General features: G+C 36.5%; 2 protein-coding genes across 6 annotated transcripts in view; both read left to right on the top strand.

The window, feature by feature from the left end:
• LOC140164745 (caspase recruitment domain-containing protein 11-like) overlaps positions 1-8,334 on the top strand; it is a 70,485-nt gene extending 62,151 nt beyond the window's left edge. For all 5 annotated transcript variants that reach the window (XM_072188108.1, XM_072188110.1, XM_072188109.1 and 2 more), the window contains one exon: positions 2,920-8,334. In XM_072188108.1, the coding sequence (XP_072044209.1) occupies positions 2,920-2,926 (7 nt within the window). In that variant the 3' untranslated portion in view covers positions 2,927-8,334. The remainder of the gene's footprint in view (positions 1-2,919) is intronic.
• A 9,419-nt stretch (positions 8,335-17,753) lies between these two features.
• The window catches only part of LOC140164744 (uncharacterized), a 30,749-nt gene continuing 29,481 nt past the window's right edge, over positions 17,754-19,021 (top strand). Inside the window, exon 1 of the mRNA XM_072188102.1 lies at positions 17,754-18,104. The gene's annotated coding sequence lies outside the window, so the exon portion shown is untranslated. The remainder of the gene's footprint in view (positions 18,105-19,021) is intronic.

Genomic DNA, 19,021 nt, shown 5'->3' with positions numbered 1-19,021 from the left:
GTGCATTGTATGCTGTGAGTTCTCGCATATTCATGAGGGCTGATTGTTCGATCGTGCCTTGTCTAACAATCACGCCAGCGTTGCGTGCCTCGCTATAGAGCATTGCGTGCTGTCGCGATTTTGCGATAGACTGTAAAAATACGCGGTAAGTACGTAGCAGTCTCACCTGTCACATTTCATGGAACAATCGGCCCTCATTATCGGGTGATGCTGACACTTTACGCAGTCTGTTACTCTTTTGTCCATGGATGCACCCCTGGATTTACGTGTAGTTGACAGTTTTATATAGTTCAATCTTGATCATGAGTGCTGGCGTACATACGCACACGCTTAATGACGCCACATAGATTCATACACAAAACAGCTATCTCCGTTCTTTGACATCACTGTAACATCCGGATGAAAATGGTATATCAGTTTTTAACCCCATGGGCACAACTGTGTAACCAATCAAAATAGAGTTTTCAGATCTCTTAGCAATTTGAAGCTAATATTCCCTTCAGCCCTACTGACTATTCTTCCCATATCTCTGATTGGCTCAATACATCAATATAGCCTTGTTTGTAACCAATCAAAATAGCTCTTTTAGGTTGATAATTAGTGCCCAAGGGGTTAATCAGGAAAGTGATTTTACAATGCTGGGTATACACATAGATTAGAAGTGGTTAGAATGCTCAATGTCAAAATTGCTTATAAGTTGAATTCAAGTCAACTTGGGAGCAACAAAAAAACACAGTTGTAGAATTGTTTGTACATTTGAAGAGTTAACCCCATGAGAACTACCTGCCAATTGGCCGAAAAGAAGTTTTCATTATCAATTGGACCAATCAGCAACATTGTTAGAATAATTTCACCATGCAAAAAATTGGGGTGAATTATTTGCAAAGCTCCATTCTGATTGGTGATTTAAATGAAGATATCATGTAATTGACCAATCAGAGGCAATTTTAGATCGGCCGGTAGTGCTCAGGGGTTAAGATGCAAAAGCTGAGTGATTAATGCCATTTTCTAACTTTCTAAGTTAGGGGCACCAACATATCTAATTTTTCATCTGAACTCATCAATTATTGCTGGCATCATTTAATCACCTGCAATTTTCTCTCTGTCACTGGGGCTGTCCGGGGGATTGTTACAAAATTACCATACAACGACGTGTGACGCAAATATGGGTCTTATTTTGGGCCGCTGGTATAACAATGACCTCCTTTTGTAGGTCAATTTTGTAATAAAATTTGGTTGTTTTTTTTTCGAAAAAAAAACACCTCAATTTCACTATCTAACTGCCCTCCTCCAGCAACTTGTAAACATACCTTAACAATGCTATTTCCAACATTGAAGAAAATGAATGAATTCATTGGTAACATGAGATTCACTTCACATACAAACATTGCTTTATTAACTGTGCCTAACCATTGATGGTGTGCCTATAGATCTCGTCTTTTTTACAGTGTCTCATCACTAGCTAAGCTTCCATCTGCTTTTCATTCTTGAAGACATCTGTCTGAATCTGTCTTTGTCTTCTTCTCTTCATTTGTCTGCTCACTAGCTGCCATCACCTGTCTTGTCTTTTGTCTTCATGGTGGAAGATAAAGTATTTTAAACATATGGTGAGTCCTTGCTGTACTAATTCATCCATGAATGTGACTGGTCCAAATGGACTAGGGACCGTTCACAAACACTTGTTAGAGGAAAAAATGCAAAAAGGCTGGCCCTTTCCTGGGAAAATTGAGTTTATATGCTTTTCTATGGGGTTGACCCATAATTTTCATGTCAAAAAGAGGGGCCCTGAAATTTTTGAGATCTGTGAAAGGGGGGCCCCGAAAAAATTTCACAATAAATTTTTTTTGCATCAGCCCCCCTAACAAGTGTTTGTGAATGGTCCCCTATTCCAGTTGAATCTATACACCCTCTGTGGAAGACATGACCTTAATCTTCCACACAGGGAGTGTGAATTTAAAATGGGATTATGTTAACTCCATTTGAAATCTATACTGCCTGTGTGGGAGATGAAAGTCATTTCTTCCATAGGGGTAATAATGGATTTCAACTGGTCCAATAGAGAATCAGTGTAAAACTGATTGAGCTCTCAAGCTTTATTGGAGGATTAGGCCTTAGGCCTACAGTGAAGATTATCGTGTAGACAGGTTTGATTAAGTGTTCCAGCCAAGAATTATGTCTGTGAATAATTTTTCTCGTTGACATTATTTGTACGGTATGATGAAATCATTATTACTTAGGTTTGGTTTATGGGGTGATACGGATTACATCTAGTTTCGAAGTCCATATCAGGTCAGGGCGATATACCGACTCCTCAACTAGATATAATCCGTATCACCCCCACACCTTACCTAATAATTAATAATATGACCCAGAATAATGTCAACATCAGCTATGGAGGAAAATTGGTGTTACCTTCATCTAAGCATCACAAATTTTTATATTCCTAGCCTTAACAATAATCCTGACCTTTATCCTAACTCTAATTCGAACCCAAAATTCTCTAACCTTAAAACAACCATAGAATTTATGATAATCTTTACATGAAGGGCTAGGTAAACCCTATATTTGATGGAATCATGACAATGAGTCCAGAAATTCTTTTTAATCTATTTCTGTTGTTCGTCCCTTAAAACTTAAGAATGTACAATTATTACCATAGTCCATAAATCTTATCATAACACCCTCACAGTAGTAGTAGTATGCAATTAAAAAGTGTTTAAAAAATGAAAACAAGCACCAAAATAGTGATAAACTTATTGGTTTTAAAATGGCAAATTTAGAAACATCATTTAAACATACGAATTTCTCATATATTCTTGTATTTTGTTTTTGCTTGTGTTTTGTGTCTATAGCATTGCTTCAATGGCAACCAACCATCTAAATATTTTGTTCTTTTTTGTTTTGGTCTTTATATTATAGTCAATAAAAGCTTTGTGAACGAATCTTCAGAGCTTCCTGGGCAGACAAAGACACTGAAAGAATTCATATAGCTATACAAGCATTAACCCATCAGTATGTGGTCTTCATACATCTGGACAAGACGGGTGACAGGCAGCGGACAAGACAGGTGACAGACAGCGTACAAGACAGGTGACAGGCAGTGGACAAGACAGGTCACGGGCAGCAGACAAGACAGGTCACAGGCAGCAAGTGACCAGTACTGCCCACATGTGGGGTGGGACCCGGGAGAGGTATTCACCATAGTGGTGTATATATGCACGGCCATAACAATGTGTTATATGAAAGTTTATGAAATTCAGAAACTTCTCTCACCAGTTTTTTTTAATAAAGTGTTTCTATTTTAAGTTATAGGTGTTTTAGACAGATGCCTCTTTAAAACACAGGGTTCAAAATGGGCTATTCCTGTTGAAATACATACACTCCCTATGGAAGACATGATGTTAATCTCCCACACAGGGAGTGTAGATTTCAAATGGAGTCGCCCATTCAGATAACCCCATTTGAAATACACACTCCTTGTGTGGAAGATTAAGGTCATGTCTTCTATAGGGGGTGTATGTTTTTCAACAGGAATAGCCCATTATGTAATAGCAGCTGTACAGTGTATGATCCTGTTTTAGGGATGATGGAAATAGCTTTAAGAAAGATTTTATTTATGTTTTGAAACTTTTGTAATTGTATAAAGGGAGTGGCCAATGTTGGCCTTCCATTTTATGTACCGTTATGCTACTATTAAAAGGGCATTTCGTGATCCACAGCCTCATCCCCCCACTTTTCTCCCATAAAGTTGAGATTTTTATACCACTGGATACCTCCGGCTACATAATGTTTATGTACCAAATATTTCTTGCAGATTAATCCGTTTAGCAAAAATATCGCAAAATTTGAATAATTTTTTCATTCTGGTATACCAGAACGAAATTACAACAGTGGCCTATGGAGCAGTGTAATACACATAGTCATACATAACTCACAAACGCAAAATCGGAATCAACTGAAATTTTGGGAATAAGCTTTTTGCGTGGATATCTACTAAAAATGTCATAAAAAGATGATGCTAGGATCACAAAATCCTCCTTTAATTAATGCTATAATTTTTTTACTATTTTGCAAGAATTATGGAAATTGTTGTCATATTGTATAAAGGTAGTGGCCACTTTTGGCCATCCATTTCATGTATGCTTTTATTAATCAAATGCTATATTTTTGTACATATTTTGCAAGAATTATGGAAACTTTTGTTATTATATTGTATAAAGGGAGTGGCCACTGTTGGCCATCCATTTCATGTATGCTACTATCAATTCTTTAATTTTGCACATATTTTGCAAGAATTATGGAAGCTTTTGTTATTGTATTTTTTAAAGGTAGTGGCCACAGCTGGCCTTCGATTTCAAGTATGCTATTGCTATATTTTTGTACTATTTTGCAAGAATTATGGAAACTTTTGTTATTATATCATCTAAAGGGAGTGGCCACTGTTGGCCATCCATTTCATGTATGCTACTATTAATTAATGCAATATATTTTTGTACTATTTTGTTATTATATTGTATAAAGGGTGTGGCTACTGTTGGCCAGCTATTATTAATTAATGCTATATAAAGTGACTATTCTGCAAAATTTATAGAAACTCTGTGATTTTATAACACATAGAGTATACATGCTATGAAATTGTTTGAAAACGTACCTCAATGTGCAAGAATTATGGAAACTATTGTTATTATATTGTATAAAGGGAGTGGCCACTGTTGGCCATCCATTTCATGTATGTCATTAATTAATGCTATATATTATGCAAAAATTATAGAAACTGATTTTATATGGGATAACACATCTATAGAGTATACATGCTACGAAATTGTCTGAAAACGTACCTCAATGTGTAGTTTAAAAATTCTGGTACAAATTACATACCAAGCTTAACTTATAATTATGGGCTATTCCACTTAAAATCCACACTACCCCTGTGGAAGATTTTGGAAATATCTTCCAAAGGGGGAGTAGGAATTTCAAATGGATTGAGCACATTAAACAGCTCCATTTGAATTTCATGTACCCTCTGATAAGGAAGACTCAACCTAGATAGTACACAGAGGGAAGGTGAGCTTCAAATGGAGCTGCCTGGTGTGTTCATTCCATTTGAAATTCATATGCCCCATGTGAAAGATATTTCCAGAATCTTCCACAGGGGTAGTGTAGATTTTAAATGGAACAGCCCAGTAAAAATTTGCTCAAGGGTAGACCTTCAATTTTTTTTTGAATTCTTCTCAAAAATTCCGATTTTGACACTATTTATTGCATTGTACTTGGTTGAACTAAAATGCTGTGCAAAAAGCAAGACTTTCTCCCGCTCCCATAAAAATAATACCACACTAAATTATTTGGATTAAACAAATATTACCCTGCTTATCAATGAAACAGCTAAATTCTGATACTAACTGGCAATTTAATGATTACCATCCTGTGACAATCAAGTCTAAAGACTTGTGTGAAGTCTAATTTCAATTTATGCAATTTTTATGCAAAAAAAGTGATAATTATAATCAAATTAAGTAATTCTTGGCCAAACTGGAACACTGTGAACGCTAGTGGCTCCGCGATAAACACACGCAAATATAGCGCGGTACAGAAGAAAGTATACACGTGCCTTACACTACGTACACGCTTAGTACACTACATGGACGCAACGCGCATGTTCCAGTTTGGCGAAGAATTATACTTAATTTGATTATAGAGCAAAATTTCAGTATATACTCAAGATTTTGAATGCTTAGATTTGTTCCAAGTCTTTGATTTTTGTGACTTAATTGATTGTCAGAAAACTTGCCTAAAAATGCATGTTTTTTTGCTCTTTTTTCAAGAAATTAGTAAAATAGAGAACTTTTTCTTTTATCTCCCATGATTTGAATTGAGCTATGTTTCATTTGGCAGAACTTGATGATATTTTTTTAATCCTAAAAATTTAGTGCTGTATTTTGGGGAGCAGTCATGGGATGTACATGTATGTTTACAAGTTAAATCATCCATGGACACAAATCTGTTTCATGAATTTTGGAGAAATTTGCTGTATTTCCTAAACAACATAATATAATTTGATGATTCAAAAAGGATACTATTTATAAAATTCTGTACTTTTGCTTTGAAGCCATCGGAAATGATGCACTGTAAATGTAGTAAATTAAGTTAAAGCCATAATGTATGATTTCCGTACATTTTCAAATTTAAATTTTTGTTATTCTTTACCAAAAAATGACGATGACCAAATACTATTGGTAAACAGCTTTAATTTTAAGCATCTGTCAAAGGTATTAATTTTGCCTGTTCCAGGAGCAAACACTCTGTCCAAAATGATGGCCAGACAGGGGGCTATCTAAAACATCACTCCAGCATCTGTTATAGCTAAGTAGGGTCGGCGTTGACACGTCTTCTGTCGAAATCCTGTCGGCAAAGTGAATTATGTCAATATGTGGACAGAACAATATGGTGACATAAAATTTCAGTGTTCAGGAAATGGCCCAGTAAAACTTTACGGTAAAAGCTCATTTTCACTCAATGCACTGGCACTGTTCTCCCTTGGTTCGCAGGTGACACACAATTTGCCTTCAGGGGTCCTAATTTGGGCATTATTATGTTTTGCTGAATCCAAGTGTGTGAAAATATTGGATCCAAAACATAATAATGATAAAATTGGATGCTTTACGCCTAATATTTATTGGTCTCGCTATGAGTTTTAAAATATTGGACTCGACTACATCTCGTCTAACATTTTTAAACTCATAGCTCGACCAATAAATATGGGCTCAATCGATCCAATTTTATATCAGTATTTTGACTTGCTTTCTGGTGTAGGCTTACACTTGATCGCTATGAAAACGGCCATATTAAATTTTGCAGATGGTGTTTCTAGATATTCATGAAAAATAAATTCGGAACCCAAATGTATGTCAATACACTGTCAACATCGAGATAAGAAATTTGTCAACATCAAAAAACGGTGCCGACACCGGCACTATACTATAGCTAAGACAGGTCCGATTTACAGAAGCTTGGCTAATCGTCGGACTTCCTAAGCCAGCAGGCTAGCCCTACCAATGTGGATCCATTTTATTGATTTATCTTTCTAGGTGATGTACGATGTGAAATTGTAAGCACTGGTATATAGGACTAATTAGGCTTAAGCCTGATGGCTTAGTAAGCCAGACCACTAGCCATTCTGCGAGAAACCAGCCCTTGATATCTGATACCACTCCCTGACCCCTGATACTCATGACTTGCCCAATCAAGCTGTGTAAAATGTAAATGTTGATGCAACTCACAAGTTCAAATGCAATTGAAATATATATTTATACATGTATAATTATATAATTATAAATTGTTTATATTTTTATCAATTATATTTTTATGTAAAATAATCAAATAGAGAAGACATCACATTGGTGGAAGGAGCAGATAACCATAAATATATTTGAATTTTCTGCATAATTATTGCATATTTGTATGAGTCACTGTGTTTGCTTTGGAATCACTATAAGTTTGTAATGCCTTTTTTAAACAACCCAAAAGTCTAAATTTATCACAATAGACAAAAGAGAATTCTATAGCAACATTTTGAAGTGAACTTAGCATCATTTTCTGCTGTTCTTACATTTAAATTTGCCATCACTGAAATTTTCAGAAAACAGGACTGTCCCTCTTTTTCACTTTGGAAAACTCCAAATGAGGGACAGTCCCTCAAAGTGAGGGACAGTTGGCAGGTCTGGGTCATGGTTTGTAGACCGTTTGTTTGTTTTTCTGGACATCCACCCCTTCATCCCCCTGGTTACTGGCCTATATTATACACTTCAAACATTGCCAAAATAGCAAAATTGAACATTTGAAGTAGGCATCGTCCAATTGAAACCAATCAAGCGAGTCTGTAGTGTATGCACTCTTGAATAACCATAGCCACATGCTTCTGAAACTACCATAACAGTGAATATAAAAAATGCAGTTTCATTGACATATCGTTTTAAGGGAGCAAATATTGACCATAAACCATAAATAGGTCAAGTTCATCAAAGTGGCTTAAAATTTTGTCATAAAACACCTCAAATAGAGTACAACCTGTTTTATGATTTTTATGTTTTGAAAACTTTTGAAAACTAGCGTAAAAATAATAATTGAGCTATTTCACTAATACTGTAAAAGTAGAAATTTTCACATGATTGATTTTTCTCGCATTGCCAATTTAAAACTGTTTCCCTTGTTTTTAAATTCGGGATTCTGAGCCTTGCATTTACCTATACACAAAAGAAATATATTCACGCATTGTTATTGTTTTATTTAGCTTGAAACGTAAAAATAAATGTAGCGCAAACATTTCCATTTTTACAGTATGCCATTTTGTTTGCCTTTTATTCATTGTTAAAGGGTTAAAGAAACATTACTTGTTTTGGAAAGAACTTGATTTCAGGTTAGTATCAGTTTTAGAACTAAAAGATAGCATTAACCAATGTTTGACTTACAGGCATTGGTGATTTGCAAAATCAGAAAATCAAAGATATTCAATATCAGATTTGTACATTTTCGTAAAGAGTTCATGTGTAACCCAGCAACCCGGGGGAGGGGCCACTCAGCTATATTGGTGTACACATGCTTGAACAACGGTTTTAAAAACACCCCCTAAACCGGTTCTACCCTGTTTTTCAAAATCGCCCCTTTAAAGGAGGATTTCGTGATCCTAGCAACCTCTTTTTATGACATTTTTCAGTACATATCCACGAAAAAAGCCTATTCCCAAAATTTCAGTTGATTCCGATTTTGCGAGTTATGCATGATTATGTGTATTACACTGCTCCATAGACAATGCGTTAATTGTAATTTCGTTCTGGTGCACCAGAACGAAATTCAAATTTCACGATATCTTTGCAAAACTAATTAATCTGCAAGAAATATTTTGTACATAAACATTATGTAGCCAGAGGTTTCCAGTGATATAAAAATCTCAACTTTTTTTGAGAAAAGTGGGGGATGAGGCTGTGGATCACGAAATGCCCCTTTAACAGATTTTTAGCACGCTTTCCCCAAAAAAGTACCCCCTAAACAGGTTCTGGTCAAAATTTGACCCATTAGCAGGTTTTTTTTATTAATATCACCAATACACTTTAATGGAGAGGGTCACAATGGCTAAAAAAGGAATTACAATGTACAACACATTCTTCTAAAATTCATCAGGTAAGAATTTATTTCAAATAGAAAGCAATATATCAAACTATGAACTTCCAAATGGCTTTCATACACAGTAATCATCAATCCTCCTTTTGAAAAAAAATCATACCCTGGAATTTGTATTATAGATAAAAAAAAAGCTAGTAGTAGTACAATACCATGAGTGAACTAGATGATAGGATATTCATGAAAGATTCACATATTGTTGCTCGTTCTTACTTCGTCGACCGAGTAAAAACGATCGAGAAAGATCGAGCATGTGGTGGAGGCAATGGGTGGAAAATTCATCTCGTTTCATGCAGAAATGAACGCCATAGGATAGTCATCAATACACTGTATTGGTATAGCATACATGGAGGGCCGGGATGGGCGTTGTATTATCATAACGATTGGTACGATGCTAATTTTTAATTGGGAAAATTTGTGAGGGGATCGACAAGTGTTCAAATCTGGTACTACTTATTTCCTTGAATTTCCGAAAATTTACCCCCTTAACACGTTTTGCTGGTTAAAAAAAAAAACACCCCTTTTTGTTGAAAAACAGCGTTTTAGACCCCTAAACACAGAACGCAGCATTACTGCGTCGTGGAAAAAAATACCCCTTTTACACTTTTTTTTTTTTTTGTTCAGGCATGTGTACACCAATGTAGCTGAGTGGGCCCCGGCCCAGCAAGCACATTTTTTTTTTACAGAAAAGGTTTTTAAACTTTTTGTTTTAAAAATGTCTGGTTATGTGCGTTGTAGCCATGTATTAACACCATTCACATGCAATCAGAATGAGGTAGCAGTTTATGATTTGTACCTTGCCATACTGCCTTACAGCAAAAGTGAGGGCTGATTAAAAATACTAAGTTTCCTTACATTTACCTATACACAAAAGGAATATATGAAGAAAAGTGCGAAAATAAATGTATCGTGAAAATTTCCACTTTTACAATATATCCCTATGTGTATTAAACCTATTTTAAAACATCTTAAAAAATGTTTGAAAATTTTGACATTTCGCCTACCAAATTATTTTGAGATTTTTATTTTTCTGCTAAATTCCTAGTCCTGCACGCGTTATTTCTTTCTGCAACCATAATGGGCCGCAATGCGATAACACGTAGTACATACATGTAATTATAGGCCTATGAGGCTAGATATAACACGAGTTTATTACCATTATTATTTCCTCTTACTTAATAAAATAAAAAGAAATCGATAGAATTAAAATTCTATAATGGTTTACCTGGGGTTCGAACCCACAACCTTTGTATCCATAGTCTAATGCCTACACGACTGTGCTATGATTCGTTGTGCCAGAAAGGTGTTTGTTTATGATACTTATTGATTACGGAATAAACTGCATACACACAATATACTATTACTAGTATAATAAATACGAATATAATCCTAACCCTAATCCCTAACCCTAACCCCTAAACCCTAAACCCTAAACCCTAACCCTAACCCCTAACCCTAACCATAAGACCCTAACCCTAAGACCCTAACCCTGACAATAATGAACCTTGCCTCGGCCTATGCAGTTAGTGATATATTGCGGCCCATTATGGTTGCAGAAAGAAATTACGCGTCCTGCACTAGCATGGGAAAGTGTCCAAAATCCAAGAAAGTTTTGAATGCTAAAAATAGCCACACAAATTTTGGATGGTGTATAAATATCCGTACAAAGTTTTGTTGCTGGTGAGTGACAAAAATTATGTGATTTTCCCCCTTGTATTAGTATTGAAAATCACTGAGCTATGCTAATATTCTTTTGATTTTTGGGTGGGTGTTATTGTAAATTGTACTAATATGTTCAATTAACCGAAACACATTATCTTTTAATTTTGTATACAGTTGTGTTTAATTTTTTGTTTGTTTTTCAAAACATGATATGTTGTTTTTTCAACATAGTTTACTGGCCTATCATACATTCATATGCATTGGGGCATTAAAAAATTGGTTGAAAAAAATCTGGGTTAGGTAGGGTGGGAGATTTACCAAAAAGCATCCAATTTGTGTGGTTTGAGGTGCAAAATTGGAAAATGATGTGACTTTTTCCAACCCTAAATATTTTTTGCTCTCATATTTGGCACTCCTACCCCTGCCCCACACATTGATGTAGCATAATTGATCCTATGGGGGCACCGTTTGTGATTGGGAGCACAGGTCCTGATGGGGGGATCGACACAAGCCATTTGTCAGTAATTTTTCTACATGGGACTTTCTACATGTAAATTTTCAAACCGATTGGAGGACACATGCCCCTTTTACACTAGAACTTACACTTATTGCTATGCCACTGGCCCTACCTGATATGCTGAAGTCTATGACATCACCATGCTGATGTGAGAACATAATTAAATCTGTACCAATAGTACATGTATGAGGACATATGGTACTGCTGGTAAATCTGATAGCACAGCTGAAAAAGCAAGGTATAAGTACATTGATATATGTGACGTGGTATATCGAAAGGAGACATTTTTGGACAGGATTGTAAATGGAGAAATAGCACAAAATCTGCCCGAGGGTGATTTTTTTCACAATTTGGGTTTGTTGCAAATTTGTGATGTTAATTATGTTTAAAATATTGTCTGATAGTTTCAGACCGGAATATAACTGGCATCTTGTATTTTTTGAAACATTTTTCAAGATCATTCCTACTGCCAAGATTGTCAATAATATATTTTTAAAGGCCGATATCTCATTTTTATTTATTTTATTTATTCTTTCTTTAGGCAGGGTAGCCCCTTCAATGCTAAAACACTGATTTCCAAGGAGGCCCTGCTCAGTTTCCAATTTCATAATACCATAACTTACAAACTCAGTATCTTCGCTTAGGAATGTCGGATTTCATTGGAGAAAACGGTATTGTGGAACAACTCTATATTTTAAGATATGTAAACACCCAAAATTGATAACCTGTCCAAAAGTGTGTCTTTGATATACCACGTCACATATAGGCCTAAATATATGTCGGGTCATGGGTGCCATGACTGAGCATTGTAACCTTGCCTGAACGAATTGAAACTACCCAATTAAGGTTGACTTGTTACAATTAACAATTAATTTCTTAGAAACATTAATGTTCTACTCCATATCCGTGATGCATGACATTTCATTTATAACCTATTGCATGTTTCTGTTGCGAATAGAATTGTTGCAATGCCCAAATAGGTTTTTGTTGGAAAAAGGTCTTTTTGAGATAGGACCTTTTTTCAGATAATCAACAGAAAGGGAAGTTAATTGCAACATAAACATTTCCATTTTTGGCTCCAAGCTTGCTTGACGAGCCATCGTGATTGCGCTAAGTGGACGGTGTATTTTGCTTAATTTTTCGGCCACTTCCGATGGTGCTTTTTTATGCTAAGGTTATTTCTGTGTGCAATATGTGCTTTTAAAATTGAGTTCTAACTTTCTATAAGTTATTTTTCAATCGATTGCACTCCATATTGGGTTGAAATGAGGTGGGAAAGTAGTTATTTTATGAAAGAAAAGTCCGAAATCGTCATGAGAAACGAGCAATTTCAATCCCTTTGCTTGGTTCCCTGTGTGTGCTAGAGATTATTTTGGTCTGTATAATTTAAGTTGCGAGAAGATGACGGAAATAGACGGATTGCACTATTTTTCTTTGGCAAGTCAAGTGCACCTGTTATCTGAACACGGACCGAAAGTCATGCAAGCTCTTCGTATTTCATCACGCTCTTTGTAGATTTAATTGTTAGAAACAGTCAATTAAACCATATTGAGGACATGATTCTGAGGAGAAATTATATTTTCAATTTGATTTACCCTCTTCGCAAAATTGAAAATTTTTCGTATTTTTCCATAGCAAAAACAGTCTAAATAAATGATGTTCCACTTTGCCCAACAATTTTATACTTCAGAATATCAAAGATTAATATGTTTTCTCCTGAAAAACAGCATAGTTTTTATGCCAGGACTTCTTAAGAAATTCAAGACCACGGTTTATTTGATCGATGTTACATCGACTGTGCCGACCAATCTCGCCATTTTTGACTGTTTATTTTGGTTTCACAAAGGTCATGACCCTACGGCGCATTGATTGATCATGTTGATTCTGATTGGACGGTCCCAAGGTCATCACAGTTATGAATGAATAATTCATAAGGGGGGTGGCAGAAATAGACAAGTTGAAATAAATGTACATAATTATTGAATTCAAATGTGACTGAACTTAGTGGTTTCAGAAATCATTGATCATGTTGTTTGAAAGTTGCAAAGTTTAAAGGAGTATTTCGTGATCCTAGCATCCTCTATTTATGTAATTTTTCATGAGATATCCACGAAAAAACCTATTCCCAAAATTTCAGTTGATTCCGATTTTGTGTTCATGAGTTATGCATGATTATGTGTATTACACAGCTCCATAGACAATGCGTTGTAATTTCGTTCTGGTGCACCAGAACGAAATTCAAATTTCACGATATCTTTGCTAAACGAATTAATATGCAAGAAATATTTTGTACATAAACATTATGTAGCCAGAGGTTTCCAGTGATATAAAAATCTCAACTTTTTTGAGAAAAGTGGGGGATGAGGCTGTGGATCACGAAATGCCCCTTTAATGTTTTACTCTGGCTGTGCAATATTAATCATGAGCTAAGTTTTTGAGAGAAATCAAAAGGAATGTCAAGCAATCAAAGACAGCCGAGGGGGGGGGGTGGATGAGGAGGGAAATCACTTTTAAAAAAGTTCCCCAATATCAGAAAAAGTTACCAAAAAAATAATAATTTGACCCGATTGCTTACGAAATTAGTAACAACTGTTGTAAGGGCATGAAACTGGGGTGGGTACAGTCAACATTTGGAGTCAAATTTTGGAAGGTCAATTCAGGGTCACCAGGGGTCATCTGAGGTCAAATTAGTAAAAACTATCGTATGGGTATGAAACTTGGTGGGTACAATCAACATTTATAGCCAATTTTGTGAAGGTCATTTCAGGGTCACCAGAGGTCATCTGAGGTCAAATTAGTAAAACTGCCGAATGGACATGAAATTTGGTGGATACAGTCAACATTTGGAGTCAAATATTTGGAAGGTCATTTCGGGGTCACCAGGGGTTATCTGAGGTCGAATTAGTAAAAAATATCGGATGGGCATGAAACTTGGTAGCTACAGTCAACATTTGGAGTCAAATTTTTGGAAGGTTATTTCAGGGTCACCAGGGGTCGTCATCTGAGGTCAAATTAGTAAAAACTGTCGTATGGGCATGAAACTTGGTGGGTGCAGTCAACATTTAGAGCCAAATTTTGGAAAGGTCATTTCAGGGTCACCGGGGGTCATTTGAGGTCAAATTAGTAAAAACTGTCGTATGGGCATGAAACTTGGTGGGTGCAGTCAACATTTAGAGCCAAATTTGGGGAAGGTCATTTCGGGGTCACCAAGGGTCATTTGAGGTTAAATTAGTAAAAACTGTCATATGGGCATGAAACTTGGTGGGTGCATTCAACATTTAGAGCCAAATATTGGGTAGGTCATTTCGGGGTCACCAGGGGTCATTTGAGGTCAAATTAGTAAAAACTGTCATATGGGTATGAAACTTGGTGGGTGTAGTCAACATTTAGAGCCAAATTTTGGAAAGGTCATTTCGGGGTCACCGGGGGTCATTTGAGGTCAAATTAGTAAAAACTGTCGCATGGGCATGAAACTTGGTGGGTGCAGTCAACATTTAGAGCCAAATATTGGGAAGGTCATTTCAGGGTCACCAGGGGTCATTTGAGTTCAAATTAGTAAAAACTGTCGTATGGGTATGAAACTTGGTGGGTGTAGTCAACATTTAGAGCCAAATTTTAAGAAGGTCATTTCAGGGTCACCAGGGTCGTTTGTGGTCAAATTAGTAAAAACTGTTGTATGGGCATGAAACTTGGTGGGTGCAGTCAATATTTAGAGTCAAATTTTTGGAAGGTCATTTCAGGGTCACCATGGGTCATCTGAGGTCAAATTAGTAACAATTGTCGTATGGGCATGAAACTTTGTGGGTATAGTAAAAACTGTCGTATGGGCATGAAACTTGGTGGGTGCAGTCAACATTTAGAGCCAAATTTGGGGAAGGTCATTTCAGGGGTCACCAAGGGTCATTTGAGGTTAATTTAGTAAAAACTGTCGTATGGGCATGAAACTTGGTGGGTGCATTCAACATTTAGAGCCAAATATTGGGTAGGTCATTTCGGGGTCACCAGGGGTCATTTGAGGTCAAATTAGTAAAAACTGTCATATGGGTATGAAACTTGGTGGGTGTAGTCAACATTTAGAGCCAAATTTTGGAAAGGTCATTTCAGGGTCACCGGGGTCATTTGAGGTCAAATTAGTAAAAACCGTCGCATGGGCATGAAACTTGGTGGGTGCAGTCAACATTTAGAGCCAAATATTGGGAAGGTCATTTCGGGGTCACCAGGGGTCATTTGAGTTCAAATTAGTAAAAACTGTCGTATGGGTATGAAACTTGGTGGGTGTAGTCAACATTTAGAGCCAAATTTTAAGAAGGTCATTTCGGGGTCACCAGGGGTCGTTTGTGGTCAAATTAGTAAAAACTGTTGTATGGGCATGAAACTTGGTGGGTGCAGTCAATATTTAGAGTCAAATTTTTGGAAGGTCATTTCAGGGTCACCATGGGTCATCTGAGGTCAAATTAGTAACAATTGTCGTATGGGCATGAAACTTTGTGGGTATAGTCAACATTTGGAGTCAAATTATTAAAAGGTCATTTTGGGGTCATCTGAGGTCTAATTCGTAAAACTGTCATATGGGTATGAAACTTGGTGGGTACAGTCAACATTTTGAGTCAAATTTTTTGGAAGGTCATTTTGGGGTCACCAGGGGTCATTTGAGGTCAAATTAGTAACAACTGTCGGATGGGCATGAAACTTGGTGGGTACAGTCAACATTTAGAGTCAAATTTTTGGAAGGTCATTTTGGGGTCACTAGGGGTCATTTGAGGTCAAATTAGTAAAAACTGTCGGATGAGCATGAAACTTGGTGGGTTCAGTCAACATTTGGAGTTAAACTTTTTGGAGGTCATTTTGGGGTCACCAGGGGTCATCTGAGTTCAACTTAGTAAAAACTGTCGGATGGGCATGAATCTTGGCGGGTACAGTCGCCATTTAGAGCCCAATTTTGGGAAGGTCATTTCAGGGTCACCTGAGGTCATCCAGGGGTCATTTAAAGTCAAATTAGTAAAAACTGTTATATGAGCATGAAACATGGTAGGTAGGGCCTACAGTCAACATTTAGAGCCAAATTTATGGAAGGTCATTTCAGGGTCACCATGGGTCATCTGAGGTCAATTTAGTAACAGCTGTCACATGGGCATGAAACTTTGTGGGTACAGTCAACATTTGGAGTCAAATTTGTGGAAGGTCATTTCGGTCACCAGGGTCATCTGAGGTAAAATTAGTAAAACTTTTGGACAGACATGAAACTTGGTGGATGCAGTCAACATTTGCAGTCACATTTTTGGAAGGTCATTTTGGGGTCACCAGGGGTTATCTGAGGTCAAATGAGTAAAAACTGTTGAATAGGCATGAAACCTGGTGGGTAGTCACTGTTTAGAGCTAAAGTTTTGGAAGGCCATTTCAGGGTCACCTGGGGTCAACTGAGATCAAATTAGTATAAACAGACAACACTATTCTTGACATTGGCCCATGTATTTTGATCAGTTTCGGTCCATTTGGACCCATTTCTATCCAATTCCACCCGATTCGATTCATGTCGCTAAATAGTAATTCCCTAAATTGATTGATGTATTCTAATATGCTCTGCAAATGAGATGTACCCATTGAATGTGATCTGTCACATTGCACAATCGACTCCAAGAACAATTACTTTCACTGTTACGAAAAAGCGCAGAGCCACAGCGCCATTGGTGCTCTTGTTAAGTATTCGATCGTATGATATTGTTGGTTTTGCTTAGTATAACCAGATTTGTCAACAACAATCAATTTCACAGTACGGAGCCTTGCCCTTTATTTCTTGAACTTCGCATTTCATGACAATCTGCAAGTCATTTGCCATTTTGCCATCTTTTATATTTTGCATGTGATTTATTTTCAATAGTTTAGGTGACAGGGAGGGAAGCATGACATAGTGGTGTTTGCATTTAAATATTGAGACACAAAGCTGACACACAAGAGGAATGGTGTGGGTTCTGTAAGGAGATTTCTGTCCCATGTGCATGATTTTTCTTGGGGAAACTTTTGTTTGATGCATTAACTCAAGAATTGTGAAAATATGATCGTGATTAATAGCTTCCTTGGCTCATCTCCTATAAGATCAATGTATTAATATTAAGAAGCACAGGGCAGTTTTTAGTTACATGGCTAAAATGGGAAGATAGCTTGAATTACCTTAAGGGCTCAGATAGCAACATTTTCACATTTGTTGTGGGACCTGAGAGCGCATTTGTCATAAAATTTGTATTATATCGCGTATTTCAAAAAGTCAAAATTATTTGATATCAGAAGGACATTCTTCGTATTCAGAATGCAATTCGATACGTCTGATGTGCTCTCAGGACCCGACCCACAAAAATACTGTGCAAACGCTATCCAATTCCTTAAAGATATACAAAAACACAAAATTAGTAGCCCACAAAAATATATGACAATTCAATTAATGCTTGAATGAGCAAGTTCAGGAAATACATGCAAAGTTAGACCCATTCATTAGTTACTTAAAGCCAGCTACAGAGACGGACATTCATACATAGTGGTGCTCCCACTAACCCCACTAAAGATTGGTTTCCGTACACACACTTACATTTCCGCTTCTGTTATTTCGATATTTGCAGGGGTAACTTCCCGTTTCGTACGTGAATGAAAGGTTGAATGAACCATTTGCATGTTGGTGTATGGACAGCCTTGGATACAATACATTTTGCTATTCGGAGGATCATAGGCCTAGATATTGGAAATCTGCATGTTTAAGGTAAGAAGTATGTCAAGTGCATTCAACCACATATAAACATATCCATAAGGCAAAATCAAGTATGCCAGTTTGTTTGCCTTTTATTTATTGTTGAAAGGGTGTAAGACAAGGTATTGTTGGTCGAAGCAGCCAAAAAAATGATTTTCATTATCTAAATCAATATATTATTGAAAAATAACATTTTGATGTTTTCCAAAAGTTCATTCTACAAATCATATACTTTAAAAACTTGCTTGATTTATTATTGTTAATGAGTTATGTACATTTTACAAAAGTGTTATTGTTTCAGCCCTCTTTACAACATAACTCAAGAACTGCTACAGGACCTACAAAAGTATATCTGTGATATTTGAATTCTTCTACACATTCGCTATGAAATGATCAATACAATTTTTGCCAAAGCTCACTACCATGCTCGCAACAGTTTAAAATAGTTGCTACCCTTAAAGAAACATATGTGACACGATCTGGTCCATGGGGGCCAAAGGCGGCAAATTTGGAACTGAGATAAAGGTAAAAATATGGAGTAAAAAACAATAAAATACATAAGAAAATAGACATCAAAAAACGTCATAACTTTAGAACCAAGTATGCTAGACATTTGGTGTTTTCAGAAAAAGATAGCCTATTGTATATGTATAATGTAATAATTACTGTAACTCAATTTTCAAAAATGCCTCCTTTGGACCCCATGGACCAGATCGTGTCACATATTGGAAAACCTTGACTTAAAAGGTACGTAGCATTGGGCTATTCTATTTAAAATCCACACTACCCCTGTGGAAGATTTTGGAAATTTATCTTCAACAAGGGGAGTATGAATTTCAAATGGAATGAACACATTAGGCAGCTCCATTAGAATTTCATATACCCTGAGATTCAACTTGAATCTTCCACTGAGGGAGGGTAAGTTTCTA

The sequence above is a fragment of the Amphiura filiformis genome, chromosome 11 (assembly GCF_039555335.1).
Source record: "Amphiura filiformis chromosome 11, Afil_fr2py, whole genome shotgun sequence".
Classification (NCBI taxonomy): domain Eukaryota; kingdom Metazoa; phylum Echinodermata; class Ophiuroidea; order Amphilepidida; family Amphiuridae; genus Amphiura; species Amphiura filiformis.
This window is presented reverse-complemented; position numbering and strand designations above follow the sequence as displayed.